Source organism: Xenopus laevis, chromosome 7L (assembly GCF_017654675.1).
Source record: "Xenopus laevis strain J_2021 chromosome 7L, Xenopus_laevis_v10.1, whole genome shotgun sequence".
Classification (NCBI taxonomy): domain Eukaryota; kingdom Metazoa; phylum Chordata; class Amphibia; order Anura; family Pipidae; genus Xenopus; species Xenopus laevis.
In genome coordinates this window covers 110,436,124-110,460,395 of record NC_054383.1, presented here as the reverse complement: position 1 = coordinate 110,460,395, position 24,272 = coordinate 110,436,124, and the positions used below count along the sequence as shown (strand labels likewise).

The window sequence follows — 24,272 nt, the reverse complement described above, 5'->3', positions numbered from 1 at the left end:
GATGCACGTCAATTTTGATGCGAGCGACAATTTTTATATGTGTGACTATTTGTTCCAAATGTATTAAAGTCAATGGGTGTCAGAATAATTTGCACGTCAATTATTTTTGATGTGGCGGATTTTTCGCCATGGAATTGTCGCTGCAGTTTCACAAATTAATTCGCTTGCAGTGAAACACGGAAATTCCCTGCTAATTTGTATCTGGCAAATTTATTCTCCCATCACTATCACTAAATTGACTTTTGCTATTTTGTCTTGTCAGAATCAGCAGCACAGAAATGCACATGTAAAGATTTCAATGGCAATGACACCACAGATAATATATTTAAATATATGAAATATATATGTAACTCGTCTATATTGGAAAGCTGCCAAGAATAAAAATTTCAAAAGTTAATTTTGCTCTCCTTGGGTTCACTTCCCCTTTAGTGGCTGCAGCAGCAGAAAAAGTAATTTATAGTAAAGGGGAAAGAGGAGTAAGAGAAGAGAAAGAGAAGAGGAGAAGGCAGAAAGAGAGAGAAAGGAGCTTATTGAAGAAAGGGAGGGTGCAAGGTGCAGTGATAGTAAGAGAGCAGGAAATAAAGAGCAGGGAATAAAGAGAAGGGAAATAAAGAGCATAAAATAAAGAGAAAGGAAATAAAGAGAAAGGACATAAAGAGAAGGGAAATAAAGAGAAGGGAAATAAAGAGAAGGGAAATAAAGAGAAGGGAATTAAAGAGAAGGGAAATAAATAGCAGGGAAATAAAGAGAAGGGAAATGAAGAGAAGGGAATAAAGAGAAGGGAAATAAAGAGCAGGGAAATAAAGAGCATGGAATAAAGAGGGGGTGAGGCAGGAGGAGCAAAGAAATGAAACTGGGAGGCAGATGCACTAAGACATAAGGGTGTCACGGGATTTATAGGGACAGGCTGGAGACAGAAGAAGCTCAGGTTCCATCAGGAACATTGTGTAGTTGTGTCAGTCCCACTACAAATCGCACTGAGCGAGTGAATAAGAAGCGGAGGGGGAAAGTCTCTGACTGGGGAACTAGAGGTTCTTTCTTTCTCTCTCTCTTCTCCTCCCTCCCAGCCCGAGAGTGTGCGGATGAGGAACCGGCTGTCTGTGAGCGGCGCACTCGGGAGATGAGGGGATAACCAGCAGCAGCAGCAGCACAATGCCGGGATTCCTCTGGACTACTCTGCTAATCCTGCAGGCGAGCTCTGTCATCTACACGGCAGGTAAGTGGCCCCTCTGCTCTCACTTCACCACTTCTTCTCTAATCACTTTAAACGAGCGGGTCCGGCCACTTTGGGATGGGACACGGCGTTACTCTCTCACCAATGGGACTCTCTGTATAACGGGACTCTGTATAATGGGACTACTTTGTATTACATTAGTCTGTATAATGGGACTACTCTGTATTACATTAGTCTGTATAATGGGACTACTCTATTACATTAGTCTGTATAATAGGACTTTGTATAATGGAACTACTCTGTATAATGGGACTCTGTATAATGGGATTCTCTGTATTACAAGAGTCTGTATAATGGGACTCTGTATAATGGAACTATTCTGTATAATGGGACTACTCTGTATAATGGGACTCTGTATGATGGGACTACTCTGTATTACAGGAGTCTGTATAATGGGACTACTCTATATTACAAGAGTCTGTATAATGGGACTACTCTGTATTACAAGAGTCTTTATAATGGGACTACTCTGTATTACATTAGTCTGTATAATGGGACTCTGTATAATGGAACTACTCTGTATTTCAGGAGTCTGTATAATGGGACGACTCTGTATTACAAGAGTCTATATAATGGGACTACTCTGTATTACAGGAGTCTGTATAATGGGACTACTCTGTTTTTCAGGAGTCTGCATAATGGGACTCTGTTTAATGGGACTGTAATGGGATTAGGATGAAGGGGTTTGGGACAGGCAGGACCGCAGGGGACGGAGTGTAACTTTTATGATTAAGAGCAGCGGAGCCTCAGGCACAAACACGCGGAGCTGTGGGGGTCCCACTAGTCCTAGGGCCCCGCGGAGCTATAGCCTCAGGCTGGAGGGGAGGAAAGACGTTCCCTTGGGCAGTATATTTATACATTTATTTCTGGATGGGCAGGCAGCAAGGGCTCAGAGCAATAGCCATTGGCATAATAAGGAATTAACGCCAAGAGACGCTTCATACCAGCATTGTGTGAACTGTAGCCTCTCGCTTGTGTTGAACTACAGCTGCCGTCTGCCCTGTATCACTCCAGCTGTTGTCGGCCGCTGCAAGGTGTAGTTTAACAACAACTGGCTACATGCTCAACAACTAAGTGTCTCCCACACCAGCTGCACTGGCTTCACCTCTACTGACTGTCCTGCAAACAGGTCTGGCCAAGAAACAAAAAGGGACTTTGTGCCCAGTCTGCAGCCTCCCAGCTTTTGTTCAACTACATTTATCATTAGCATGACTGACACTGCATGAAGCTGAGACATCCCAGGTTAGATATTCTGCAGGCACTGACTGTCCAACTTACCAGCCTGTTTGATTGTAAGCTCTTTGAATCAGGGGTCATATACATTATGATGCCTTCCCATCATTCCCATAGCTTAGACACTGCTTGCCCCCCACTGTGCATCATATTGAACATCTCTTTGTCAATGAAGCCGTTCTAGGAGTGCTGAGATTTGTAGTTCTGCTACTCATAGAGCCCAATGATTGCTTTTATCAACATTACAGAGCCAGGACAGACATAAATACACACGCTTTGACTTTATAAATAAATAAAAGTGCAGTGCCACCTCTAATGAGTAGTGATGTATAAGAATAATGCCTTTATTAGAATTTCTCTATGTTTGTTCTGGTAGTGTTTTATATAGGGATTATCTGTATATCCAGCTGCCCAAAGCATTCTAGGAGCACAAGGTGAAATAATCCACGTGTTTGAAGTAATAGAGCAATGTGTCAGCCTGGGCAGGCTTTTCAGGTGTCTGGACACATTGCAGATGTCTCCTGTTTGTGCAGAAAACGAGAAGTATAAATAAATAAAAAGTGCAGAAGCTGTGCTATTCACACCCTCCTGTCATTCCATTATAGCTACTGTTCTTTATAGGCTTTGGGTGCCAGAGAAATCCCTTAACCTACTCAAGCAAGAGCCTCTTTCTCCCTCCAACACCGAGCACATTCTTTTCCTCATGTTCCTCATGCACTGTTTAACCAGAGAAAGATGTCTGCTTAGTGAAAAACAGCCCAGCCTGATATCGAGCATGGGCACCCTCGGGTGCCGGCTGAGGAAATTGAAAGTACAATTTGAGTAAGGAGCCTGGTGCATGCCATAATAATTAGCTAATCATTAGGTAACTTGTACTTATAACATAAACTGTGGAATTCTTAGTCATTTAGGTGCTGAGTAGTGATGGGCGAATTTATTCGGCAGGCATGGATTCGCAGCGAATTTACACATTTCGCTACCTGCAAATTGTTTCATGAAACTTCTGCAAAAATTTGCTGCAACAAAAAAGTTGCTTCTGTAAACATCGTTGAGCGTCAAAATAATTTTGACGCCCATTGACTTTAATGCGTTTGGAAAAAAAAGTCGCATGTGTAAAAATTGTAATGCATTTCGTGAATTGTTCGGCACTTTGCGAATTTTTTCAGGTTTTTCGCAAATTTTTCTGTGAAACAGGACAGATTCACCCATCACTAGTGCTGAGACAAAAGAAACCAATCAGGGTCAGAAGTAGAAGTAGGGGTAGTAGGGCGGTGGTTTTCCTACATCGGGTCAGGAACCAGCAGATACCAGCAGATACCTGCAACGTGGTCAGGTTAGCGGTGGAAAGTCCCAATTCCCTGACGTATGGGTAATCCTCATGTACCCAGGTCAATTGTAGGCTCACAATCCCCCACCTCCCTCAATGAAAACGTAGTTTTTCTCCTGTCCTGGTTGATCCACATTTGGAGTAATGTGATATTGTCACTTCCGGTCAATGGTGATGTCACATCTGACTTTGCAGATGTTTGGGTCAGGTTAAAGTAGAGTGGGTTGGGTCAGCTATAGTGATGGGCGAATACAGGGTCGGACTGGGGGGCCCAGATCCCATCGGGGCTGCTGTTCAGGGCCCCCCTCCGGAGCCCCCAGCCTCATTGTCTCCCGCTGCGTGCTTGTGCTCAGATGCGCACTGTTTTGCGGGCCGCCGCACCACTGATCGTGTGCGCTTGTGCGCAGGTGCAGATCTGGGCCCAGCAGGGCCCACAAGAGCCAGGGGCCCACCGGGTTTTTTCCCAGTGTACCACCAGCCCAGCCCGACCCTGGGTCCCATTTTGCTTCACCGAAGTATTTGCGAACCTCCAGAAAAATCAGAAACAGCAAAAAATGTGCAAAAAGCATTGAAGTCAATGGGCATCAAAATTATTTTGACGCACGACAATTTTTATATGCGGGACTTTTTTGTCCGAATGCATTAATGTCAGTGGGTGTCCTAATAATTTTGTCGCAGCGAATTTTTTCAGTCAGTTAGCGGGAACAGGCTGGGCAATTGGCAGGTTTGCAGTAGCAGGTTGGGTCAATTTGCAGGTCAGTGGGGCCAGGTTAGGCACAGGTTTGCCCAACTAGTCCTACGCAGGAATCTATTTAATACTATGGGACTTGGACTTGAAACTGTGGCAAGTGGGCATAGTCTTGAGGCCAGTTAGGTTATGATTTGGACAGAATAGATTAGCTTGTGAGCACAGTAGAGAAGATATTTCTGTCTAGGGTACAACCATTGTGAAAAAGGCAGGGGAAGTATTTTGGAAAATATCTGTATGTTCAATTAATTGAAAGGATTGTCATTAGGCAAGTTCCTTGTCTATCTTCACTCATGATGCAATTTCAGCTGCAATGTGTTACCATTATTGGCATGGGGTAAATGGTATGGTTGGACCATAGTGGGGCACAGGTTGCAACAATTGCCTTGGGTGCCATAACCCTTTAGCCCAGCTAGTCTACCAGTTGTAACTATGTAAGAAAAGAGCAACAGATGCACGGGTAGTTGCAATGTAGCAGCCTTTCTCCCACTTCTCGTAGTTAGGTGCCAGCTATTACTCCCCTATCGTGCCCGGGTGCTTGGCTTGAGAGAGGGGGGCTTTCATGTTAATCCTCAGAGTCACTACTTGGTTCCTTGCACAAATATCACTAGTGGTTAATTATGAAAGAATATCAAGCTCCTTATCTCTTTCATTGATCATGTGTGCTACCCTGCCTGGGAACAAACTGGCATATTTTGGGCAACATTGTTTAATCACCGTTGCCAGTGCCCAGGTCGTAAGAAGCTCCCTGCTTGACAAAATGAAAAGTAGGGCTTAATAGCAAGCTGCTTAAACAGCCGTTTATTTCAGCCAGGAGAGATTTATGTTGAGTTATATGGATATGAATTGTTTATTAAGGAGCAACACATTGCACGAATGCACAGTGCTCGGTAACTGGGGAGTCGCACATTAAACTGAGATTTTAATGGTTATATATGGTCCCAGTGCATATACAGGTTAGATGCTTGATGGTTGTATTTTATTCATGACTGATCATCCGTGTAAGGAAGAAGATGAGTGTAAATGCGTACATATAAGAGAGTTGTACTGTGTGTGTTATACAATGTGCTTTATTACAATTGCACAGAAAGCCTTCACTTTCATGGATTTAACTCTTGCAGTAACTGGTTATTGGGGTGAGATATCTCAGTGGGTAAAGAAAAGAATAAAACGGCACAAGTATAATTGGCTCAGTGGGAAGCACTTCTGCCTGGCAGTACTGGGGTCCTGAGTTCAGTACTGATCTGGATCTCCTTACCATGTCTGCTTGGGATTCCTCTCACATTCCAAAAACATACTGGTGGGTAAATTGGTTCATTTTGAAACTGACCTTAGAGTAAGCAAACGATGAACAAATAAATTTAAGTTAAACTGGGAAGTGAGTTGCCTGATGGGATCCTAGGTTTGATTCCAGTCCAGGCATTGGGTTTGTATGGTGTCCCTTATGGATTTCCTCCCACACTTTTAGAAACTTACAGGAAGGTTAAATCAGCCTTTTCAGGGACCTGCTGTTCATACAGGTATGGGATATGTTGACTCGTAATCCAGAAAACTCTGAATTATTGGCCAGCCATCTCAAATAACACAGTTTTTTTTAAAAAAAAAAAAATATTTCCCTTTTCTTTGTAATAATAAAACGTACCTTGAACCCAACTAAGGGTGTATTTAATGTTTACATTATTTTTTTAGTAGATTTAAGGTATGGAGGTCCAAATTATGGAAAGACCCAGTAAAACTCCAGGTCCCAATCATTCTGGATAACAGGTCCCATACCTGTATTAATTCTGACCACAGCTAAAAAGCAGCATATTGATATAAAGTTTCCAGTTGTTACCTGCTACAGGTTTCCAACTGTGGACGCATACCTCCCAACTGTCCTGTTTTTCGTGGGACAGTCACAATTTTGACAGCTCAACCCGCAGTCCCAGATTGTTACTGAAATGTCCCGAGTTTCTCTTTCATTTCCTGCACTGAACACCCAGAAAAAGATACAAAGTTTCTAACTTAACTGGCTTTTGGCAGAGAGCCACTGTCACTGGCAGGTGACACTTAGATAGTTTTGTAACAATTTAAGATAAGCAAAAAAAAATCAATTGTAACAATTTAAGATAAGCAGGTCTCTTGGGGAAACTGTGACTTGCAGCTTAAAGGGCAATTTACATTCATTAGCAAAACTGTAATAACACATAAAAACCACAGAAATGTGTTCAAACTTTCATAACCTGTCAATGTAAAATGAACATGGTAATTAGGGGGTGTGAACACAAAAATGGGCGTGGTCGCTACGCATGGCAAATCTTTTTGCCCCTCATTCTATTTCCAAAATGTTGGGATGTAGGTGGATGTATGAACCATATAGGCCACAGGCCCAGGTCCTGGTTTTTCTCCCACATTTCAAAAACCCACAGACAGGTTCATTGACTCATTATAAACCTAACCATAGCGTGTGTCAATGCAATAGGGACTTAGATTGTAAGCTCCTATGAGGCAGGGGAGACAGGATTCAGACAATTATGTGTCATAAAAGAAATATAAAGTAGTAGGAAAAGTTTCAGCAAATGATAACAAGCTGACAACAGCTGGAGGGTTGCTGGCACACTTGCAGCAGCAGTATAGGGGTTAAATCTTTTGTGATGTACTCTGATATTGCAGTGCAAACCCTCTCGGGCAACAATGTACAATATTTTTCAGAAATATAATTTGTGTGGGTGTCTCTCTTCACTGCTCCAGCTTCCCTGACATAACTCCCTGTCTTGTTTGGGAATTAGAATTCTGCATCTCCCATAAGAAAAGTCTTGCAAAGCTTTTATTAAATGAAGGTTGGAATCTCAGCCTCCCAGGAAAACCCTTAATGTTCTGCAAACACAGCTAGCTTAGTCAGTGGTGCGGTGACACAGGCTGGGGCACAGTTAGGGGCTGCTAAATATCATAATGGAAGAGAAGTCGTTTTTGCTAGTGGGGGACAATTTATTATCATTCTCTCTCCCAGTGTCACTACATAAAAGTGACTTCAATGGTCCAGTTTGATCCTCAGTTCCAGATATTTTTTCTAAATCTATATGCAGGGCAATCTATTTCAGTATAATACAGTTATACATTGTGCACTTTATATTGCTCCCTATGTTTAATATAAGCAAACTGTATAGATAGATAGATAGATAGATAGATAGATAGATAGATAGATAGATAGATAGATAGATGATAGATAGATAGATAGATAGATAGATAGATAGATAGATAGATAGATAGATAGTATATAGAAATTGGAGTATATAGAAGTACAGGTGTTGTACGCACTCCAGTCATAGTTGTTGGTTATTAGACAAAAAGCAAGATGCATTGCCATGACTGTGCATCTCGACAAAGGTTGCAGACCATGAACTGAAACGTTTATAGTGAAGGGCGAATAAATTCGGCTGGCGTGAATTTGCAGCGAATTTCCGCGTTTTGCTGCCGGCAAATAAATTAGCAAAACTCCCTGCGAAGATTCCCTGCCGGCATCAACATTGGCGTGAGCGCCTTTTTGGATGCGCGTCCAAAATTTAGGTGGGCGTCAATTTTCGAGTTTCATGAATTTTTCGCAGTTTCACGGAAATTCGCAGATTTTTGGGTGAAACTAAAGAAGTGGTGTTCAGTGCCAGACTTCCTAAATGAAGCAAATGAATCCTACATTCAGATGAATTTTGGGCGCCAAAAGTGATGTCATAAGTCCATATATGTATATGGAGTGCCAGTTCATCCTTCAAAGGCAGAGAAGATTAAGGATGAACTGGCACTCCATATATGGACTTATGACATCACTTTCGGCGCCCAAAATTCACTGATGGGGGTGGGTATTTATTTGTAACACTCATACTGCACTGTATCCTTGAGAAAGGTCCCCATGTGGGACCGGAACGTTGGATAACATTTAAAAGTGTGTGAATAAATTGACACGTTTTTTCACCAAACCATACAGAGAGTGCTGATCATATATATATATATATATATATATATATATATATATATATATATATATATATATATATTAGAGAGAGAGAGAGAGAGAGAGAGAGAGAGAGAGGGGGCCTTGCATAGCACCATGCTTACATGGATTCCAAAGCACAGATCTTCCTTATTATGCAGCATGATTATTCTAATTACAAAAATGTCGTAATTATGTAGATATCTGTGTGATTATGCTGAGGGCTAGGTCCAGGTGTACACAGGTTAACACAAGCTCTATGCCAGCAGCTCCTGCTAATTTAATACTGTATGGTGAAGGTATAGGGGAAGCATCTTTGAAAACAAATAGGAAAGTTCTTGTTGGAAAAGTACCCCTGGATCTTGTCCTCCAACAAAAAAGAACTGTTTCTTAGTACATTGTACATAAATCACAGGACAGTGAACGAAGACCACTTTCATTTTACACTTCCCACCTCCACTGGTTCTTAATGGCAATTGAGGGAGGAGAATTGATATATTTATTCTTCCCTCTATTCATGGAATAAACTCACCTGCCACTGTCAGCTTTCAGACATAAGTCAGAGTAATGTACGAGCTATAATGACTACTGACTGAAATTCTAGTTAAAAGCTCATCTGACAAAGAGAATACAGAGAAAGCTGAATAAAACATGGGTGAGGGTTGCATTCTGAGGATACCTCTTATAACAAGCTCCAATAGACAAGACATGGGGGCACCAGGTCAAGAGAAGGGGTGCTGTACATCATCTAAAACCCTTCAGGTCCTCGATTCTAAAAAGTATGCGTATAAAATAATCATGGCAGTCACTTGCATTAATATGTTTGATTTGAGTGCTACTGAGTCTGGCACAAGGGTTGGTAGTAGAAGTCAAGCTTTGAAATAATGTTGATGCTCCATCAAGGGCAATATCACAAGGCACGGAATATAAAGTAAGGTTACTCCTGGGGATTAGACTTTGTGAGCTCCCATCCAAATTTTAAGATCAGAGTTTAAGTGTAGGCAAATGCTCTGCTACTCTGAAATCAGCAGCTGTGGCTGCGACTGAAATCCTTGCTACTGTTTATTAGAAGTACAAAGTATCCACGGCACACAGCTTAGTGTAAGCAAGGATCTCCTTGCACGTTTATTGCGGTAGTGAGCAACGTTTCGGGGTCACACCCCTTTGTCAAGCCTGCGGCCATTAGTGCAATCAAACATAAATAGTCATAAAATTACAATGATTGGTGCAACAATTAGTGCATAAAATACAATGATTGGTGTAATAAATACATAAAATTTTCATAGAGTTCAATATAAAATTTACATAGAAAATATTGCACAAGGTGAAACCATTCCTAATAAACCAAAGTCCAAAAAATCCTGAAAAAAAGTGAAAAATCCTGAAAAAAAGTGAAAAAATTTTTTTTAAAAAATTGAAAAACTTGAAAATGAAAAATAGGAAAATGTCCTACATTGATAATAATTAGTAAAAAATCCATGAATCTTACCCTACATGATGAAACACCGCGCTTTTCATCATGTAGGGTAAGATTCATGGATTTTTTACTAATTATTATCAATGTAGGACATTTTCCTATTTTTCATTTTCAAGTTTTTCAATTTTTTAAAAAAATTTTTTCACTTTTTTCAGGATTTTTCACTTTTTTTCAGGATTTTTTGGACTTTGGTTTATTAGGAATGGTTTCACCTTGTGCAATATTTTCTATGTAAATTTTATATTGAACTCTATGAAAATTTTATGTATTTATTACACCAATCATTGTATTTTATGCACTAATTGTTGCACCAATCATTGTAATTTTATGACTATTTATGTTTGATTGCACTAATGGCCGCAGGCTTGACAAAGGGGTGTGACCCCGAAACGTTGCTCACTACCGCAATAAACGTGCAAGGAGATCCTTGCTTACACTAAGCTGTGTGCCGTGGATACTTTGTACTTCTAACAGATTGTGAGGTTGCCGAACCTCTACCACAGAGCACCAGATATCTAATTGAATTGTGGTGTGCGAGAGCTGGATTTATTTTGTCTACTGTTTATTAGATACACGTGCCTGGAGCACTAATATGCTGACTATGACATATTGTGACTATAAAGTGGGGATGCCCAATTAAGCAAAGACAATGTTGATGGACTGTGATTGCAGTTATCCATTTTTGATCAATAGGTGGTACCACCATCTAGAATTAGATCAAGTATTTCTTTGCCTTGATTTCACTTGAGAGGGTATCTACTTACAGATCACCAACATTTAGTGTGGTAATAAGATCTAAAAAGGCAACTTCTGTTATTTTTATTTATATAGTAATTAAAGTACAGTACCTCCTATTGTAAATTATAAGGATATTATAATGGTTAAAGGCCTCATGCAAAAGTGCTTTTGGCTGAAATCCCACACTTTATGTTCATCTTGACCCATCAGATTTAGTTTTAAACAGGCATTGTAATGATGGACACAACATGTGACTGGTGGTGCCAAAATTTGCAGCAATCAGCTGAGAAAACAAAGTTAAAATATATATATATATATATTGCAGTGATTGCCAGGGCTAGTGAGGAGCAAATTGAAGGCATGGATTCTCTGCAAGATTCCACCTCCAGGTCTGTTCATTTCAATGCACTGGAAGAGGGAAAAAGATCGAGAAAAAAACATCCATCAACCAATGCATTTTGCTTGAAAAAAAACTGCAAAAAATGGGCATTGACTTCAGTGTGTTTCATGAATTTTACGGCAAAGCAAATTGGGACAGATTCACTCATCACTAGCCAGGGCTATCAGTGCATGCACCCAGGATCTGACTGGGCCAATAGGCCACTGGGAGAATATGACCCAGTGGCCCAGCCTTCATGGGCCCCTGCCAACTCAGGCCCGTTCCCCTGCCTGCACCGCCGTAGCAAAGTTTAACGTAAGGAGCCGAAGTTACGGGAAGCATGGGGAAGGGGCGGCTATTGGGAGGGGATCCGTCAAGTCCCAGCCCCAGGGGGCCACCACTTCCCCAGTCCAATGCTGCATGCACTTATTGCAGAAGAGGTCAATACAGGATGGCTCTGACCCCTAAATTGGCAAGGCATGACATTTTTGCACAGCTGAAGAATAAAGAAATGCTCTCACTAATAATAACTGAATACAGGGGTGTATTCCCCTGCAGGCAACATGAATGCCTAAATGATATGTACATATGGTCTGACACCAATTGTTAGTGAATATCAGACACCGTAGTTGTCGTTTGTCAGGTTACACATTAGGTAAAGGTCTCTTATACCAAGATATATGATGCTAGAGCACATGCAATTTTCCAGGCTGGAGAAAGCAATCTCAATTATGTTCACTCAATCAATTCCTGCCATGCCTTAGAACAGCAGAGTTCAGCCTCTTTAACCATTTTATGAATCTATAGGAAAACTGTTTCATCCAATTGCCTGACAAACTGCCGATGTGGGTCATATATTTTATGTTCTGTCAATGATGTGTTAGAAACAAGTCTGTGGTCAGTGGATCTTCACCAGGTCAAGTTGTATTTATTTGCCTTTAATGAAACACATAATTCATTGTGCTCGTTTGGTTGCACAGCCTCATTTAGCAATTAAAGGGACAATACAACATCTAGGGGGTTATTTACTAAACTCCGAATGCAAAAATCATGAAAAATTTGAGTTTTTTTCATAAAATTGGACTTTTAAAAAATCATGAATTTTTCGGAATCCATTAAATCCCGAGGATAGAAAAGTCCAAATCAGAAAATCCGGCATCTCAGACCTGTCGAGGTTGCATATAAGTCAATGGGAGAAGTCCCAATGGTTTTTTTATGTGCACTGGGTTTCGTGCAAAAAGAGTTTTCGGCAAAAAATCTGAGTTGGTGAAAAATCCGAAAAATCATGAAAATCAGATGAAAAATCCGAAAAAATTGTGTAAATCTGATTTTTCCCGCAAAGCAAATTTTCCAGATAATGTAATAATAACTAAGCGATTTGATCGGAGTTTGTAGCAGAAAATAATGAGATAAATTCGGACTTTGATAAATAACCCTCATAATGTTTTGATTAATTGTGCTTAGGAAACAAACAGTGGTAGTTTTGTAGAAGGCAGAATCTGCCAGCAAGTTATAAAACGTTAGGGAAAGATGATTATAATACTATACTATGTGTAAGAGAACATTAAGTAAATGTACCCCCTAAGAGAAAATCAAAGCATCCATCATTTTGTGTGAAAACTACCCACTTTCCCACAGTGACGTTTCTTTTGGGGAGGAGCAAGATTTTAGATTTTCAATCCACAGCGCTCATTAAACTACAAATCCCAGAATTTACTTGAAGATAAAGACTGTTAGCATTAATAGTTCAAGAACAGGCAGGTAACTGGACATTTCACATCCCTAATGCAGTGCATCTTTATTTTCTACACAACTGAGGCCAAGAAAATGAAATATTGATGTGTATCTAACCTAGCTGTGCCATATTATACAGTAAGACAAGGAAAAAGATTATTCTGACGTTTCACCTGCCTGCTATGATTACTGACGCTGCATTAGGCACAAGCTACTAACAGTGCTGAAGTTTCACATCCGACAACGAGTGTTCATTTGGGCAGAATGTACATTGCCTAATGATTGTTATTCTTTTCCTTAAAACCTTAGATAGTTATGTCTACGAAGATTCTCATGATATACATCGAGTAGAATTTAGTCCATACCAATTCAGTTGAACTGAAGAAGCCACAAGGATGAGAGGTGAAACGTTTTCAAGAAAAAAAAAAACTTTAGATAGTTATGTCACCAAGGTTTTGCCAGTTCTGTTCACAAATAATACAAAGGCATATGCAGATCTCCCCTGCAAATTTCCCTTAGTTGCAAAATTCTTCACCGTGAGCCAGGCCTAAACTCACATGGGCCCAGGATACATTCTCCTAGAGCACCAAGTCATTTCTATCTTTTTCCCAAGAATTCCCTGCAAGTACCTTGGCAGGGACCTTGTTCAGTATGGAACCAGTTTTCCAGAATGCTCGGGACTTGGGGTATTCTGGATAAGAGTTCTTTCCGTGATTTGGATCTTTATATTTTGAAAATAATTTAAACATTAATTAAACCCAATAGGCTGGTTTTGCTTCCAATAAGGATTAATTATATCTTAGTTGGGATCAAGTGCAAGCTACTGTTTTATTATTACAGAGTAAAAGGAAATCATTTTTAAAAATATGAATTGTTTGATTAAAATGGAGAATATGGGATCTTTTTCATAATGGGTTTCCAGATAACGGATCCCATACCTGTACTTAATTGGCGCAGGAGATACTTGAGAAGAAGATAAAACATGGTGCCATTTTTATAGAAGAGTTGCACTGGTCCAGGAGTTAAGGTTAGTAATTTGTCTCACTGGGGGTTGCCAAACCAAGTGCCACCCCCCATGTTTTAGTATTTTATTCTCCTGTGACATGTATACACCACAGACAGCAGATCATGATGGTGCTGTGGGACACAGAAACATCTAGTTTATCAAGCTTTTTATAAAGATATTTAACTATTTGGTCTGAGCTTGATCATAGGGGTCATTAACAGATACACCAAATCCAGGATTCGGTTTGGAATTCGTCAAGGATTCGGCCTTTTTGAGCAGGAATTCAGATTTGGCCTAATCCTTCTGCCCATCTGAACCTAATCCGAATTTGCATATGCAAATTAGGGGTGGGAGGGAAATCACATGACTTTTTCTCACAAAACACGGAAGTAGAAAACGTTTTTCCCTTCCCACCCCTAATTTGCATATGCAAATTAGGATTCGGATTGGGATTCAGCCGAATCTTTTGCAGAGATTCGGGGGTTCAGCTGAATCCAAAATAGTGGATTCAGTGCATCCCTAGTGCAAGGTGCAGAAAAAAACAGAATCCTGAGCTCCAATTTGAAGCACAAGGACCTGTGTGTCCGCATGAATACAGTGCAGCCTGTATTTATTTAGAAGCACTGTATTTATGTGGGGCGGTTGGAGCAGGCACACAGGTGCCTCTAATAGGTAACAGGTGGCAATTAGGGTGGTCACCTGCATACGTCACAACATTTGAAAAATGGACAAAAAATGCTGCCGCTCTCAGCACTTCACCACCTAAATGCCATTTCCATTTTACAAAAGTTTGAACACATTTCTGGAAGTTATAGGGCCGTGTTTTATGTGTTGTTTTGCTAATGAAAGTGAAATTGCCCTTGTCTGAGTTCTCCCAAGAGACCTGCTTATCTTATTAGTTACAATTGTATCTAAGTGCAGGTACTGAATATTCTGGGCTCTCTGCCAAAAGCCTCTTATTTAATTACGTTTCAGAAAAATGGTTTCTTTTTCAGGACGTCAAAAGGGAAATGCGGCACATTTCAGTAAGATACTGGACCCCTGGCCCGTACTGGCAATCTGTGGGTTCTGGCAAATGCCAGAGGGGCTGCTATAAGGTCCCATAGAAAGTCAGTATTTAGTGAGCTGGTGGGGGCTGTTTGGGCCTCTGTGTGGACTGAGTGGGCCTCTGTGTACCTGAAATGCCAGGGCCTATTTTAATTCTCAGTCCGGACCTGCTGGACCATGTGCTTACTGCCTATCCAATGGCAGTCGCTAAGGACAAGTCTGCCTCATGCCATTGCCACTGCATCACATGCTGGATTTTTAAACAGGCACAAGGTGCAGAGCACTGAATGGCTCAAAGTAATTGTGGCGTGCCACCAAGCAGTTTGTCCAGTAAAACAGCAGCATGATCATACAACAGTTACTTCACACTGATAAAATCCAGTCATTACATAAAAATGCCTCTTGTGTTCTGACCCATACGTAAAGAATCATTCCTGTATATGCATTTAAAGGGGAACTACCGCGAAAATTAAAATGTAATCTAATCTTCAGCATCTAGAAATAAGAAACTTTCTCAAAATAAACAATTAAAAAATGTGTACCATCAGGGCCGATTCTGCGCATTTCGCCGCCTGAGACGGGCTTCGTTTTGCCGCCCCCCCCCTTCCCCACAGTACTCACTTTTCCAGACTGGGACGGGGTTGGAGGGGTCCACGTCGCTAATGCAGTTGCGAGCTCTGCACTAGAAGAGCTGAATTTCCGGGTTGAAAACCGGAAATTCGGCTCTTAGTTACCAGGAGCGGCATTTTTGTCGGTCTTGGTAACCAGGGGGGCGCTGCCGCCTGAGGCGAGTGCCTCAACTCGCCTCATTGGCGGAGCGCCCCTGTGTACCGTTTCTGAAATAATCAAGTTTATGTTCACTATTCCTCTCTCAATATCTGTTTCTCTTCATTCTGCCTTCATGCAGCAGTTGGGTGTCAGATATTCATTGACAGTTAGATCCAATATATCTAAGGGGGGATTCCTTTTGCCTAGCAGCTGTATTCGAGCTCACTATGTTAAAATCACCAGAAATCCTGTCTCTCTACATGCAGAATTTGTGCAAAAGGCAGTTCATTTGTTAGATTTTGTTTGTACTGGAATCAGAAGATGGAATGAAGAGAAACAGATGCTGAGAGAGGAATAGTGAACATAAACTTGATTATTTCAGAAACAATGCAGAATTGTTAATTGATTGTATTTAGAAAGTTTCTTATTTCAGTATGATGAAGCTTATATTCAATGTTTATTTTCGCGATAGCTGTTCTTAAAATTTAGTGTGCCTATGCCGAGCTTGCGTGCCGCAAAAACCACAATAATTTTAGTGGCAGTTAGCTATAGTAATATGTACTTGTAGAAGAAGCTGCCATACATAATTCTGCAGGGCTCAATGACTTATATTTTCAGAGGAAATGACTGGAATGGATAACATTGTTTTAGTTCTTTAGTGATGTCTTGCCGGATCCGCATGTCACTGTGGCATCTCCATACAACAGGAGAATGAAAAATTATATATAGATATATTTTTGTTCTTGCAAAGAAAGCTGTTATGCATAATTACTAGATAAATGTAGCTTGATGTTTCTGAACCTTTAATTAAAACTGAAGAGCTATAGCGTTATTTGCTGTTAAAGCCACAGTATATGTTGTACAAACTGGTCTCTGCTCATAACCCCTACCTGTATAGGGTTTATTTCTGACTACAGACAGACAGACAGATGTACAGCCGCCAGTTAGTCCAGTTTGTGGGCTAAATGCAGGACCATCCCAAGTCATTAAGCAGTGGGCCTTGGCAGCTTAACAGACGGAACATATTCACTGTAGCTTGTCTCTTGCCGCAGTCCTTGCTTGACAAACCACTTATCATTTTTGTTATCCTGTGATGGACTTTGCTTCCGTCTCTGTAATGGCTGCTCTGTATTTATGAGATACATTACAGTGGAGAGATAGTGAGTATGCATGGCCTTGTGAAAGGAATGGATTTATCCTGCTTCAGCACTTTTCCCAGCTAATTGTTTAAATGGTAAGACGTATAGTGTGGATGGCAAAGCGGGGGGACACATTTCCCATGGAAAGCATAGTGGGTGCGTTTTTATGTCTTTCCCATATAAACTTCATCATTCCATGTTCATATCCCGGTGCTTAGGTTTATAACTTGCCCGAGACCTGCAATCTAAATACAAATGCGGAAGAACAAGAGCCGATGGTTCCATAAATATTTCTATAATGGTTTTTATGTATTCCAGGCATGTCAGACATGCAGAACACCATCTGCTGTTGGACTATACACCCCAACATCCTTAGAGAGGTGGCAGCTGACATGGGCTAATTGGGCATAAAGTCAGATAATATATGGGAATAGCTGCTCCTTATTGATTGCCAACAACTCCCAGCATCTTCAGGATCCAGGGTTCTCGGCTGTGAAGTTATGGTTTTAACAAATGTTGGAGGGCCTAACAGTTGCTTGATTGATTGCTGATGTGTGTGAATGAGTAATGAGTAGGTCAAGGATCTTTATGTAACTCTATTCTCACGGTCTAATATTTTAAAATACTCAATGATGCTATGGGGCTCCTTTGAAGGAACAGTAACACCAACAAAATACATTGTTTAAATATAATGTACTGTTTCCCTGCACTAGTACCACTGGTGTGGCTGCTTTAGCAACACTACTATAGTTTATATAAACAAGATGCCGTTCAAGGCTAAGGTTACGTAGAAGATAACAGATGCACTCTGTAGCATACCTTTGTATTCTATTACAGAGTGTATCTGTTATCTTTTAAGTAGCATGTGCCTTTTTTTAGCTTGAATGGCTGCCCCCATGGCTACACAGTAGCCTTTTTATATAAACTATATAGTAGTATATAGTAGTTTTTCTAAAGCAAACACATAACTTTTACCAGTGCATAGCAACAGTTTTGTTGTTCTGGCCAAAGTTCTTAATCGAGCAGCGTAATCCATATGTTGCGGCCTCATTATTTTGGCGCAACTGAACTGTGGCTATTGCCACCCTGTAACCCTAGAGCTGTGGTGCCAAGTGCAATTATACGCAAGTGCATAGAGTGCCTTTTGATGGTACCTTTAATAAAGGTGGTATTACATTCAACTGACTGTGCGATGACTGCAACTGCACATGCGGATGTACATGAGCCCTATGGTATTTGAATTCCCTCAGTGGAAATAGTGATGTGTGTAGGTGCAACATGCTAAGAGAACCCTCCTTAAAGTAGATGTGCATCCCTGCACTTTACACTTTTCTATCAGTGCACAGTGAACCAGCAAAAGGACACTTAGGGCAAGCTGTGGGTATAGGCCCCAGTACTTTTGTTGGTCATATTTAAATGTGTAACATTTCGGCCTAGTCCCCAGTCTCAGGGAAATGTTCAATGTGTGACCATCCAGCTGTTATTACAAACCCCCCATTGCAGCATTCCATGTGAAAGATGCAGTTCAACAGCAGATGGAAGGCTGCAAGTGTGTTTAGCTATAGACCCAATTACAGGTAATGGAATTGTTATCCAGAATGCTTGGGACCTGGGGTTTCCAGATAAAGAATCTTTCTGCAGTTTGGATATTTATATCTTTTGTCTGTTTAAACATAATTTAAACATTGTATAAACCCAATAGAATTATTTTGCTTCCAATTAGGATTAATTATATCTTAAGATACTGTTTTATTATTTTTAAAAATTGTAATTATTTGATTTAAATGGAGTCTATGGGAGATGTCCTTCCTGTAATTCAGAGCTTTCTGGATAACAGGTTTCCGGATAACAGATCTCATTACCTGCATATGTAATAGCAACTATTAGCATCTGTACATGCTCCCTAACAGCAACTTGCAGCCAGTGCTAATGTGATGAACTGTCTGGAAATCTACCAAACAGATGCTAAAGTGAGTCCATATTGGTGCAACACCCATAAGTTGTAGTTGCTATTTAGAGGGTTCTCACCCCAGGGCCGAAACTAGGGGTAGGCAGAAGAGGCACGTGCCTAGGGCGCAAAGTTGGAGGGGTGCCAGGCACAGTATCTTTTCCTGCTGGATTCCCCCTAGTTCAGAGCCCTGTGCTCCACCTGCGGCAGCAATTTCAGCATTCAGCTCGCGCTCCTCTGCGCATGTACGCATCGTCAGTGCGTGTGCTGGGCTAAGAAATTGTTCATGCACATACATGTGAAGGGAGTTGCCTAGGGCACCCAGCCTACTTGGCCCGGCACTGTCCCACCCTGATTCTGGGGCTATGGGATGCATTGATGTTTATGCATTGTGGGTAATAAAAACAAGTAGATTTGTGTCTGAATTTCCCTTTACCTTTTTCCACATGAGACTTATGTGATGGGGCCCAGGTCAAATGCTCTTGTTCCCTTTAAAGGAGAAGGAAAGGTTAAAATTAAGTAAGCTTTATCAGAAAGGTCTATATAAATTCACCAATAAACCCTCAAAGCAATGCTGCTCTGAGTCCTCTGTCAAAAGAAACACCACATTTCTTTCCTTCTATTGTGTACTCATGGGCTTCTGTATTAGACTTCCTGTTTTCAACTTAAGCGTCAGGGCTTTGGCTTGAGCATGCTCAGTTTGCTCCTCACCCCTCCCTCCTCCCCTCCCTGCTGTAATCTGAGCCCAGAGCTATGAGGCGTCCAGTGCATTGTGAAAGAAATACATATTGGGATTGCCACTTCACCTCTTTTAAACCTAGACACATGAAAGTCATATCCTACATGACTACTTAGTTATAGTCATTACAATAGATGCTGCTGACTGTACCACCCTTTCTTCGACATTTGCATTTTCCTTGCCATTTAATTAGTCATTCAGTTTGTAGATTTACTATCTCTTAAAGGAGAAGGAAAGCTACAGAGCCATTTTATTGCCAATAGATTAGCTGCAATAGTGCAAGCTAGAATGCTATATTTATTCTGTAGAATGTTTTACCATACCTGAGTAAAAAGCTCTAGCAGATCTCTGTTTGTTTAGGATAGCAGCTGCTGTATTAACTTGGTGTGACATCACTTCCTGCCTGAGTCTCTCCCTGCTCTGGGCTCAGATTACAGTAGAGAAGGGAAGGGTGGGGGGAGAGGAGCAAACTGAGCATGCTCACGCCCAGGGCAATGAGGTTTAAGCTGAAGGCAGGAAGTCTGATACAGAAGCCCATGTGTACACAATAGAAGGAAAGAAATGTGGTGTTTCTTTTGACAGGGGACCCAGAGCAACATTACTTTGGGGGTTTACTGGTATATTTAGATGGACCTTTCTGATAAGGCTTACTTAGTTTTAACCTTTCCTTCTCCTTTAAGGGGTTGAGGTCACATCTCTAGATTTTTCTAATTGCTTCCCATGAGCTACCGAACAAGGTCAAAGATGCGACTTCTTGAGTAAATGAAAGTCTCTTAATTTTTTTACAAAGAACACGAGCATAGAATATCCAGAGAGGTTCTGCGGAATGGCACCTGACAATTGTGTATTTTCTCCATAATTTATGCGTTGTCCATACTAAGGGATCCATTTATGATACAGGAGCTATTTAAAAATCATGAAATGTCCTTGAACGGCTCTCAGAGCGTCAGCATCAGGTTGGAAATGGATTTTGTACGAGAAACCCCATTGTTGTGTGAAAAACACATCATGCTAAAAAAAGACCTTCATTTTGACAGCAGATTGTTACCTATTGTTATTTATTACACTCTCAACAACTAGTTCACTGACATGCATTTTACCTCCAAGGGTAACTTTAAGACCTGGAGATACTCAGGGCTGGATTTTTCTCTCCCACCACTACCCACGACTAGCACTTTTGCTCTCTGACAGATCCACAAGAATGCCAGGAAGCTTAATGCATGCCTCCCAGTCCCCCTGTGAAGTTCCTTTGTTTGCTTGATTGTGATTTTAGGCCTTTTTACACTACTAAGCACTTCCCTGAAGCAGTGATGCATCAGGAGACACTTCCTGCTTCAGTAAATTAAAGAGGATCACTTAATTTTTCCCTGGGCACAAATACTGTCATTTATCCAAATAGTGTCATTTATCCAAACTTGATTTGAGTTTTAATTTGAATTACGAGATTTATCATACTCTGGCCATTTGAGAAATCGAATTAGACTATTCGTCGCCTAAAACCTGCCGAATTACTGTATAAGTCAATGGGAGAGGTCCAGGGATCAATTTTGCAGCCTTCCTGACATTCAAGGTTTTTTTTGAAGAATCAAGTGTTTTTAATTTGAATTGAATTCGATTTGAGTTTTCAGGTCAATTCAATTAGTCCGAGCTGAGAAAATTCAATTTTATGAATACATATCGATTGGTTGAATTTCAAATTTTTGGGAGTTTTAAAAAAACTCACATGAATTCGAAATTCGACCCTGGATAAATGTGCCTCCCCATGTTCCTTTAAAGGGCATGTAAAGTCTAAAATAGAATAAGGCTAGAAATGCTGTATTTTGTATACTTAATATAAACATGAACTTACTGCACCACAAGCCTAATCAAACAAATAATTTATGCTTTCAAAGTAGGCTACAGGGGGTCACCATCTTGTAACTTTGCAAGACTAAGACTGTGCACATGCTCAGTGTGGTCTGGGCTGCTTAGGGATCGTCATAAACAAAGCTGCTTGAATTCTGCATGGCTGGTAAGTAAGGCGGGAGCTCCCCCTGCTGTTTATAAGTATGATTGTTTCCCTGCTCAGCAGTTAGGAACCATCTGACAATTCCTATCCACAGCAGTAAATGAAGGGAGAATTTCACTGCACACAGTCAGGTTTCTTATAAAAACGGTACACATTTTTCATTAAAGTAAGTAAAAATGGGAGTTAACTTTTTTGCCTTTGCATGCCCATTAAGTAGTATACAGCAGCCAAAATACTGTATAAGTCAATGGAAGAGTTCAGGGGATCAATTTCATGATGTTTGCAGCCTTCCTGACATTTGAGGTTTTTTGGGAGAAAAAAACTCGAATCGAGCGATTTGAGTTTTCCGGTCAATTCAATTAGTCCGAGCGGAGAAAATTTAATTTTATTAATAAATTTCAAATGGTTGAATTTAAAATTTATGGGAGTTTTAAAAAAACTCAAATTAATTCGATATTCAACCCTTGATAAATGTGTCTCCCCATGTCCCTTTAAGTAGCATACAAAAGGCAAATTGGGCAAGGCTATGTACAGCACATATGAAAAAGTTTTGTTGTGGGCAGCCTGCAGATGTTAAAAAGCAAGGCTTATAACTTTCCCGCTATGTCAACCTTGGGTGTGCAGCTGTCTGTGAGGTTACTGAAGCAAAGGCCTATAATGACTTGACAACCCATAACCGTGTCGCCTATTCGCACTTGTCAGGGCCCTGAAGCAATAGAAGGGGTTAAGAGTGTTAACAATGCTGCTGTGTACTCCAGTGTACTGTAGGTTTCTTCTGACAACTATTTCTGGAGCCTGAAATAAAGGCAGGCTTGCAGGACTTGCTTATCAAATCTCATGATTAAAGTGGGCTCCTGCCAGTTCACACTCGGCACATCTAACACTTGCCTACATTACATGTCAAAACAGAACAGCTATTGAAATGATCTTATATATTAAAGGAACAGAGTGGAGGATTTTAATAGCTGCTCTGGCCTGGTTATTTTTTTTTTTTTTCCTCTCTAGCGGAGAAGAGAAGAAATGTCAGGCTGTATATAATGAGATGGAATGCTCAGCTAGCCTGCTAAACTGTCAGCTATTAAAGCTTTTAGAAAGCCTTACAGATTTTTAAGTCAATCTCCTGGATGAAGTGAACTAAAGCTTATATGTGAGTGATATTCTGTATACTTTTTTGGGTTCTAATCCATCTTTTTGTGGTCTAAGACATAGTCCAAGCTCCACTTTCTTTATATCCATGAGGACTTCTCCTCCCAAAATTAAACTCAGACCATGGAGTACTAGCATCGTTTTTATGTTCTTCACGTGCTCTTGAAAGAGAATAAAATTCTGTATATGCAGATTCCCTCTGGAGCCCCCAGACTTGGATGGATTCTGTTCTCAAGCTAGCCTTGGTCACTAGTATGTGGTCTTGAGGGCAGATCTGCCTGTTTGGCTGTAAGAGCAGTCTTTCTTTGCTGCGGAGAAATATCTCTATGCTCTTTTGCTGGTAAGTCCCCTGTACAAGTAGGGGTTATTTATCTTTAAGTTAACTTTTAGTATGATGTAGAGCGCTGTATTCTGTGAAAATTTGCCAATTGGTTTTAATTTTTTACTATTTGTGGCTTTTGAGTTATTTAGCCTTTTATTCAGCTGCTCTCCAGTTTGCATTTTCAGCGGGCTGCTTGCTAGGGTCCAAATTACCCCAGCAACCATGCATTGCTTCGAATAAGAGACTGAAACGGAAAGATGAGCAATAAAAAGTAGCAATAACAATACATTTGTAGCCTTACAGAGCCTTTGTTTTTAGATGGGGTCAGTGACCCACATTTGAAATCTGGAAAGAGAGAAGAAGTAATTCAAAAACTATAAAAAAAAAATGAAGAACAATCGAAAAGTTGCTTATACTTGGCCATTCTATAATATACTAGAAATTAACTTAAAGGTAAATCACTCCTTTAAGGTGTACATTTTTGTGCCCCTTAGGGGGTTATGTAATAAATAGCACTAGGTTTGCCTAGGAGCAGCAACCCATAGCAACCAATCAGCAGGTAGAATTTACTGATCACCCGATTAACAGCAAACCTTTTTATTGGTTGCTATGGGTTTCTGCTACTGGACAAACTCAGTGCCTTTTATTACATAGGCGTAATAGGGGTTAGTGTTTAAGCACCTGCATGGGATGTAAAAATAATTTCTTTCAGTTCTACACTCAACACTCAAACCATCACTAAATTTATATTTGCAGAATAACACAACTTTGTTCTAGCAGTGCAAGTGTCAAATCCAAATTAAGTTTGATTCCAGGCTGCCAGTCAGATGTGAGTTGCATGCATCCGACTCTGCGCCAAGACCCAAAAATCATCTTGTTAAAGAAGCGTTGGTGGCAAGGGACTGTATAAATCATTAAGTGCATACAGTCTTACTCCATAACTTACCACCAAAAGAAAAAAAAGTCATTTTTGTAAATCAAGTGCTGTGAAACCTAACTCATTAGTATGGAAATTAAGGATTTCAATCAATTTACAATTTGTTGTAATAATTCTTCTATTGTACTTAATATTTATAGCTGCGGTTTCGGGGAAGCTGCAAAGCTCAGATTTCTCAGTCATTTCTCATTAGAATAAGCAATGGTTCAGAGATTTGTCATACTATTCCTGGAATCTTTGACATGTAAGTGTAGCCAAAAACGGCTGGGCTCTGTAAGGGGCATGTTATACAATGTTTTTCTGTATTATTAATATTAATTATAGGGCTGATACATTTTCAGAATAAAATATGTGTAGTCAAGCATTCATGGGAAGGAG

The 24,272-nt window shown here is 40.5% G+C and overlaps 1 protein-coding gene across 1 annotated transcript in view; it reads left to right on the top strand.

Annotated features, from left to right (window-relative positions):
* The first annotated feature begins 762 nt into the window (after positions 1–762).
* Positions 763–24,272, top strand: part of ca11.L (carbonic anhydrase XI L homeolog) — a 162,875-nt gene continuing 139,365 nt past the window's right edge. Inside the window, exon 1 of the mRNA XM_041569510.1 lies at positions 763–1,216. Coding sequence (XP_041425444.1) covers positions 1,153–1,216 — 64 coding nt within the window. The 5' untranslated portion in view covers positions 763–1,152. The remainder of the gene's footprint in view (positions 1,217–24,272) is intronic.